Here is a 9,149-nt window from a genome sequence, read left to right on the forward strand (position 1 = left end):
CACTAGGGGCCCCATGTATCATGCATTTTACCGGTCACATGCGAATTGGGCAGTTTCCTACTGGTAATATGCATTTTGATATGCATGAATTCCAATTTGTGATTTAGTAACATGGTACTGAATCGCAACTTGGAATTGTGAATACATACCAGTTCAATATTAGGAAGGGGCATGTTTAGGGCGTCCCTTCCTAATACCAAATCGCAGCAGTATGTAGGAATGTTTTGCGACTGAAATGTGGTTGCAAATCATTTGCATTTCACCACCTACTTCAAGTAGGTGATAACCTATTTGCAAACAGGAATGTTAATGTCCTTGAAAAGGTATTTTAAGAGCAGGCAGTGGTCCCACAGACCACTGCCTGCTCTTGAAAAATTAAAAGAAAACTTTTCATTTTTCTTTTTTAAGCGCCACCCATTTTTCTTTAAGGAAATTGGGCTGCATTTTAAATTGTTTTATCTAAAAGCCCACAGCAGGCCACCAAACCTGTGATTTTAGCGATTCCAATGGGTCACAAAATGCAACCTGCCTCATTAATATTAATGAGGTAGGTGGATTTGCGACACTTTAGGAAATGCTAAATGAAACTCCTGGAGTTTCAAAAGATTCATAAAGCAATTAATTCATTGCGATTCACAGAGAATCGTAATTAGGTAACCAGTGTTTTAAATAATGGTACAAGTGGCCCTATGTATTTTTTGTTGATTTGCACATTGGAGAGACGTATCCTCCTAAGAGTGGGGAGGACACCAGCAAAGTGCTACTCATTTTATTTATATTTGGTCAGAGGATGCCAGAAATTTCCAGTGTGTGGTGGGGTGGATGGCAGGGCATCATGTAGATTTCATTTTACAGCACAAGGAATGGATGCTGAGTAAGGTGAGCCTTGTTGTGCAAATCTTTACCATAACTCCACTATTTCTGCAGTTGGACCATTCATAACACAAACCTAAAGATGGATAGTTGTTTATTAATGTAGAATAAGTAGTGACATCAGAGACAACTTGAACTCCATTATGCACATATATTTATTGTAAGTTGGAAACTGTCATTTGAAAACCAACCCATTGCAAACGGTTACCTATCTATAATTGGAAAAACGTGCCTGCAAGAGAGGAAGGTTTGATCATAGCAGATTAGGCTGTGATATGATCTACAGGTAAGAAAACCGGCCTTTTTGCAGATGCGCCCCACTTTTTGCCCCTAGTTGGACTACTAGATGCTGCTTTTCACCCCAGGACAATGCACAGGAGCCAGCTACCCAGGCTCCAAAATGTGTGCTCTTTCCCCAAACCTGTTATGTGCAAATTGGCAATCCCAATTGACAAGGATTTTAACCCTCTTTTAAATCCCTAGTATATGGTACTAGTGGATCTAGGTCATGGGTGGCAAAGAGGTTCCCAGGGTTTGCAGCACTGTTTGTGTTACCCTAAGTGACCTAAACAAACTACTGACAGCAGGCCTGCCATTGCAGACTGCAGGAGCAGTGCAAACTGCTCGAACTAGACTTGGTCTTCACCATGTGTGGCAAAGTCAAAACACTTTCCTTGATATATGCCAGTCAGCCCTAAGGAAGGGCTCCTAAAGCCTAGGAGGCCGGGTGCATTATATCCAGGGTGTGGACATGTAAGATCCAGCTTATAGTTCCCAATAGTGCCCTTTACCTTTAAAGGGAACTATAAGTAATAGACGGTCCATTGGCTAACTTGGACTGGCACCTGGGCAAACCAGAGGTTAGCATCTCCATTATGGTCCCGACTAAATATGCCATGTTTGATATCAAGCAATGTGCCTTCTCACCCCTGACAAGAATCTTGTGCCAGGAGTGATGTGGCATACACCTAAGTAGCTACCTTAGAAGTTGCTCACGTGCTTGCCCCAGCTTTGCTGTGCTCTGGCTGGCAGCTCACACTTGCTGCTGCCAAGACAGGATTCTGACCTCCTGCCAGGCAGTATGAACACTTCCAGGAGTCAACTCTACAGCAGGGCTTCTCTGGCCAGATAAAACTGAACTGACTCGCCTGCCTCTGTCCTGAGTCCCGCATCACCTTTACCCCCCTGCTACTCTTCCCCGCAACCCGACCTGCAAGTAACCGAATGTCACTCGGGGTTTTCCCCATTGCACGCAATGATAACATTTCACGGTATTATTTTGCACTGAACTTATATTGCTTCAAAAATCTATAACTCCAGTTATATGTATGCTATTTCATTTGTTTTGTGTCAAAATGAAAGTAAAATCTGTTTTATTTTTATAAATTGGTCTCGGATTTCTTTTGATTCATGTCAATTACTTAGCATCCATGCTGGTACTCTGAAATGCTTAACACATGTTCCTCTAGTAAAGCCTGACAGCTGTTTGCCACACTACCTGGATTGCACTAAGAATTTATTACTGAAAATCAAAGGACCATCGTTCTGTTATTGTAATAGTTTTACATGGTGTGGCCTAACCCCTACACCTCATAATACTCCACCTTCCTAGACGTCAGGACATGGATTGATGCTCTGTATTATGCTATTGTTTTGGTTAATTTTCTTCCTATGTATTCATGTACAGTATCACTTCTTACTAGCATTTTAATGAAATATACCATAACATAAGCCTCTAGTTTTTCCAGAAAATTCGATCAAATGACTAAAGAAGTGTTATATAGAATGTTTACATTGGAACTGTCTGCAAGAGAATAGGCGAAGGGTGATCCTGGTATCTTCCTAGCCACTACAAGCAGATAAACAAATCAGCTTTGACAGTGTCAGAAAACAGTGTAAAATGACACTTCCTTTTAGATAATAGTGTCTATTCAGTCCTTAGGTTGTAGTTTTTTCCTTTATTTTATTGTGTTCAATTCAGAAAAAACATCAGCCAACACGTTTCGTCCATTTACAATTGGACTTCTTCAGGGCAGTAAATGCATGAAACGCCTATGTCAATTTAAAAAAAGTTGAACCAACTGCCATGGCGCAATTCAAGATTGTATGCCAAAATGAGGCTTCTGCAGATGACTGTTTTGATGGACAGTCCTAGACATAGAGAATAAATATAGGCGAGTTCCCAATTGGCGACGAAATAAAACACTTTATACAGGCGTTGTCGCCAGATTGAAGCAATTGACATCAGTATGCAAATCACAATCAGAGATGCATCAAGTAGTGGAGATTATCCACTTAACCGTATGCACTGAGAAATCTGTGCATCCCCTCTGCAATAGAAGATCTCATGTCAGAGATACAGCTATCTTGAATAGCGCTGTGGCCGTTGGTGCAACTTATGTTGCACACAATAAAATAAAGGAAGAAACTACAACCTAAGGACTGTATAGACACTGTTATTTAAAAGGAAGTGTCATATGACATTATTTTCTGACATTGTCAAAGCTGATTTGTTTGTCTGCATGTGGTGCAGCTCTAACTGTGTATTGTTGTTCTACACTCCCTGTTGGGGGGAGGCATCGGTGGGCAGGGGGTGCAAGTGTAGATTTGCAAACAGGGACATCCTTTTTGGGTCCTAAATGACAAAGGTGACTAACGATTAGGTGCTGCATGTATCTTTTGGTCCACTGCCCACATCTCGAGTAATCTTACTAGACACTTTAGCATAAAAAAAGTTACAAAACAATGTCCTCTAGAAAGTAGATCTCAAGTTTCTTTGAGCAGCACATGCCAAGGCTCATTTACTTTATAGCTGCAACACATCCAAAATGAATTAAACAAATGTGCTTCCAATTATTTTCATCTGCTACAGTGTTTATTTTTTCAAATGTCTTCCAGTTCCAAAGGGACTTCAGTGGATTCATTTCATTCTGTATTGATATATTTTGACATATTGGCTTTTTTCATGTAACTCTATTGTTATGATTTTCTTTTCTGTTTTGGACCCACTTTTATGTATTTTCATTGACGGTTGAGAAATGCATGTCTGATAGAGAAATTAGTGCTTTTTTCAAGACCAAAGGAAAACTGGAATGGGCAATGTGTACACATGATTGCTCATCTTTATACTTTGACAGAACTTTTCTTTTCTTTTTTCAATTTACAGGGTACTCGTGAGCGGAGGTGGATCTGGCCCTTCAAAAGAAAAAAGAAACCCAGACCTGGAGTATATAGTTCTATAGCATCCGGAAAGGTCCGCGGCTCTGGAGGCAGAGGGACTATCTTAGCAAAGTGAATCCAAGAGGATTGCCATCATGTTTTCAGCTTGTCACTAAGGCGTAGCTTAAGCTTTATAGGAAGGTCAATTTGTGAAAGTGTCTTTGATGTTCCTGAGCACTGGCTATAGCTTAAGAACAAATCTCTCTATAACAACTAAGCAACATATATTCATCTTAGTCCCTCCCTTACAAATGTTCCTCAAACATCCTTCCCCACCCTCACCCCTCCAGAAATGCCAATTCCTTGGTCATTGATAAGTTCTGGGTAGTAGAATTAATTCCTAATACAACTCTATGGGAATACCTTGCAGGATTCAGTGTTATTACACCAGTTCCTGTTTGTTTTACCCTGTTATTTGCTCTGCAAATGTCAACTCCTTTGATCAGACTAAGGACCTCATTACAAGTTCAGGGCTAAATTCTGATCCCTCTGCAAAGAGGAGTTTTTGCAGGGCTTTGAAGTACCAGTTGTGTGATAATTATTACACCCTCGTGGTTTTCCCATGTTAGATTCCAGCAGCACAAATCTCAAATTTACTGGGGAGAAGGTCCAACAAAAGGTAAAACATGAGTAGTTCTTTGTGTTAAAAATTCGACATGTTATGTTCTATAGTCATTTTGAAAACTCCAAATAAGAGGTGTGTGCCACACCTGGTACATACCTCACCCTCATCTTTGGGAAGCTGAAAGATGTAAAGCTGGTGATTATGTACGTGTTTGGGGAGAACTTTCACCAAGGTCCGGGAAAAAACATCTGCCAACCCAGTGCAAGTTACCTACACCTACAATCACATCTCAAAAGACAAGCAATATTCCACAGACACATTTCTAAGTAAGGTAGACATTGGAGATAAAGGTGGTGAGTTTCATGTTTTATGGAGCTGAGGTTAGAACGACTTTTCTACATTTGGGATTAAATGTGAGATGGACCAAGGCAATACTTGCAGTCTTCCAGTTCTAGGCCATGCATACTCGGGGCGAGACTTCACCTTCAGTCTCCTTCTGCCACAGCATGGTCCAGAAAGAGGAGGAACACTCACTATACATGTATCAAATTCACAAATATGATCACAGTAGATGGACACTAGCAGATGCTGTCTATATCAGAAGAAATAGCTTAGCTTACATTATCTCTTCCTTCCTGAGTTAAACTTCTCTTGTCTTGTATGTTTTGCATAGAATTTAGCCAAGAGCGAAGCATCTTTCATTATCACATCTAATCCCACCATTTAGCTTTGAAATACACATGTACAAGAAAAACAGAACATGTAAAGTTTTGACGGATTGTTATGACGAAATTCTAATAAAAACGATACATATTGACTTACAAATTGTCGAATAATCAATTAAAAACTTCTTTATGATCTCTACATGGAGCAATCACAGTCAGATATCTCATACATTGATAAACTAACTAGTAAAAATACAACCTTTAAGTTTAATTGTGCTAGTGACTTGGACAAATTAATGGCTCATTATCAATAAAGAAAATTAATCTGGTCAATCACGCCCAATTTCTTTAAAAATCAAACTCTCTAAAACAATAAGGTGCTGGAGAAGGGGTGCCATATACCAATAGCTATTGCTGTGAAAGCAAAAGGTGCAAAACAAAAAAATGATGGCTGGGCTCCTTAACTTAACCTCTACCATTAGTATTCATGGCCACACACTATCCTTATTTTGTTTATTATGCCCATAAAGAGACCTAACATATGCAGATTTGTGTTGATTGTGTTAGGCTGTGAATCCTCTGAACATGAATACGAGCAACCCAAGACTAGTGTCAGGCTTTTTAGCCATCATGAGAAAGTTTCTTCTTCAGTCAATGAGCTATTGGACACATTTCTCAGCATATCAGTTGCACTTAGAGCACCTTACTGGGAAAAGCAAAAAAGTGATGGATGGAATGTTTGAATTAGTTTAAGCTGCTAAATATTGCTCTGACCTCCCTTCCTGTGGTTCAGTTTTTGTTCACTGTAACGCTTTTGACAGGGACCAACTGTATGCTAATCAGACACAATCCTGCTCCAATAGAAACAGCCCAGCCCAAAATGCTAGGCTGCATCCTAAATGAACACAAAACAACAGAAACTCAAAACCTGTTTTTACCTGTTTGGGCCTGATCAGTGAGTAGATTATATTTGAAAACTCCTGGGATACTCTTTTGTACTTCTAGGAGTGGAATGTCTCCAAACATTGGCCTCTGGCAGAACAGTTTTTTGCTTTATAACAAACTTGAGCGTAGTTCCTAATAGCATTCAAGACAATGATTAGAATGTTTTAGATATTAATTAATAGATGTCAACTCTATCAATCAAATCAATCTTTATTCGGTCGCAATCACAACCATAAAAGATAAAATCAGAGAGCAAATACATTAAATACAGTATCATAGATAAATACCAATAAAAAATAGAATAAAATGACATTTAAAACAACGTACCATAAAAGTATATCCACATAATATCAATCTGGTATTTGTCTGTCTTGACTTCAAAGCTGCCAGAAGAAAGGAGGTTACTGCAAAAAGGGTGTATTCATTTAAAGATGCTGCAAATGCATGAGCGCCACACGGGCTTGAATAAAATTCAGGGCTTTCATGAGAGCCCGCAGAAACTACTTCCTTGGCCAGCTAAAAGATTTACAAAGAAGCACAACATGCAGGGCATCCTGTGGAGACCTTCAGTCGCAGCCACAGGGCCGTAGCATACTTAAATGAAACCAGCCAGATGGGGTGGCCAGAAGATGGTGTAGCTGGTTAAACCAAAAACTGAAAGATTGTCCACCTTCAGGTCTGAAAACCTATGCAGAGTGTGAAAGGGAAACTTCTAGGTTCTTAGAGCGGATCAACTCCCACCAGCATCAAAATGGCTTTTCTTTGACGACAAACCCTTCATCTGGTCTTCCGGGATTAGAGTGTGTAAGGAGTCCTCTGCTCCCCTTTGGCTTTTCTTAACTGGGGGCCTGTTCAGAGGATGAGAAAAATCACGCTGTACAGCCTGAACGCAAGAACTGTATGGTACATTTGGGCAGTCTTGTTTCCAGTGTCCTAGTCGATAACACTTGAAACATAAGGAGTTACCAGGTGAGGTAAACTCTCCCCGTCTCTGTCCTCAAAGCCAGACTGGTCATACCAGGCATCAGGCATTTCCCCCGGAGTCTGGAAAGGGGGAGCTGGGTTTGTTTCTGTTGGCCGTATTTGTTGCAGTGCATCAGTTTTGAAAACACCCACTGCAGAGTTCTTGTATATCCAGTAGTTTTTAGGCAAGAATAAAAGCGTGAAGATGACTCTGGTGATTGTACCTGCTTGAGAGAGATCAAAGTTTTGTCTAGTGGCAGTTTTGACACATGTAAGGTAGGGCAGAGGGTTAAAATGCCTGCTTCAAAGGACGATTACCATGTAGATCACAGAACAGTATTTTTTGTGCATAGCTTAATGTGCAGTTCATAAGTGACAATCATAATCTAGCAGAGTGATCTATGAAGTGTTATTAAAGAGCTGTATGCAAACTACAGGGTGCAGGTTAGAATGGTAATGGTAATGGTAGTTGCATTTGTAAAGCGCATTATCACCCAGGGGTCTCTAAGCGCTGTACAAATACCGCTGAGGAACCCTTCCTGGCTTGTTCCTGTGAGGCGTCCACTCCTGGGCACCCCCAGGTGAAGCCAGGCATCCTAGCATTAATGGGGCCAGTGTGGAGATTAAGCAAGCTATTGCCCAGAGTTGCAGCGTGGGACCCATGATTAGAGTAGGCACCGAGGCGAGAATTATCAGGTCCGAGGACATTGAGCCCAAGACCCTGCTGCGTCGGGAATTGAACCCTGGTCCCGGCCCAGACCTCTGCATCAGGGTCTGTCCCTCTAACCAGTGAGCCACACTTCTCATATTTTTTTCATAGTCTTTCATTGTCTTGCTAAAAGGAGGTTGTTTACATAAAAATCAATCCTTGTTATTAAAGCCAACTTCTAACCACTGTGTTATGTTCTGAATCCTGACTGTGTGCTTCTTCAGACAAAGCTCTCTTAAAAAATGCCTACCAGTATGGATGACATGAATTCTACACCTTGTAGTCTCCTTTGTCTTATGTAGTATTTTCTATTCACTGATTTACATATGTAGGATTCATTGTCTCAGTATTTGTGTGTGATGTAAATTACTCCAACACCCTACACTGGTATGAGAGGCACTATAAAACAAATGAAATACATGGGGGAGAGAGGCTATGGAGAGATGATCGGCACTGTTGCAGGGTGATAGTGTGAGAATCATTGAAGAGCTACAATAAAGATTGTTGAATCCAGATACTCTCTAAAGTCATCATTTACTCTGCTGTAAAAGCTAATACAATTGAATCTATTTTGAAAAATGTGTTGCAGAATGCGCCTTTTTGTCCAGCGTTTCTTGCGGAGGGACAACCCACCAAATCCTCCTTGTAGTGGAAAGTCGCCCTGGCTGCACTCACTATGCAACGTACAGGGCTGGTCTGACAAAATTTGCCAGGGCTGCTTTGGGTTCCCAGTCCGGCCCTGTCTGTCCCTCCATACCCTCTCACCTACTTGTTTGTTCTGTCCATGTCATGTTGGGCCTCCACCACCCCTCACTCTGACGGTTTGTGGAAAGACTGCATTTGTAATGACACTATCTTAGACTGTTTATGTTCTTGAGTCACTTTACAATGATTTGCTACAGATACATTTTGACAATCACTGCATATCATTCTCAATTGTCCGAACATTTTGTAATAACCCATGTGCAACGACATCACCCAAAGGCCTCTTGAACATGTTTCAGCATCATTCACAATATCAGTATAATGATCAACAACATTTTACAAGCAATCAACAAAAATTACCTGGGTCTTCCTATTGTTTTGTTAATGATTATTGCTGTTGATCTATCAGTCTTAGGGTAAACTTGGTAATGGCATTCAACAAAGCATCTCGCACAGCAAGCAAAGCAGCATTTTCTCTTGAGGTGAATATAGTGGTGAGTTGCCT

At 40.7% G+C, this 9,149-nt stretch overlaps 1 protein-coding gene across 2 annotated transcripts in view; it reads left to right on the plus strand.

Annotated features, from left to right (window-relative positions):
* Positions 1 to 5,482, plus strand: part of LOC147685236 (cathelicidin-related antimicrobial peptide Bf-CRAMP-like) — a 33,296-nt gene extending 27,814 nt beyond the window's left edge. For both annotated transcript variants that reach the window (XM_086941132.1, XM_086941133.1), the window contains one exon: positions 4,040 to 5,482. In XM_086941132.1, the coding sequence (XP_086797258.1) occupies positions 4,040 to 4,168 (129 nt within the window). In that variant the 3' untranslated portion in view covers positions 4,169 to 5,482. The remainder of the gene's footprint in view (positions 1 to 4,039) is intronic.
* Positions 5,483 to 9,149: the final 3,667 nt, after the last annotated feature.

Source organism: Lissotriton vulgaris, chromosome 10, assembly GCF_964263255.1.
Source record: "Lissotriton vulgaris chromosome 10, aLisVul1.2, whole genome shotgun sequence".
NCBI lineage: Eukaryota > Metazoa > Chordata > Amphibia > Caudata > Salamandridae > Lissotriton > Lissotriton vulgaris.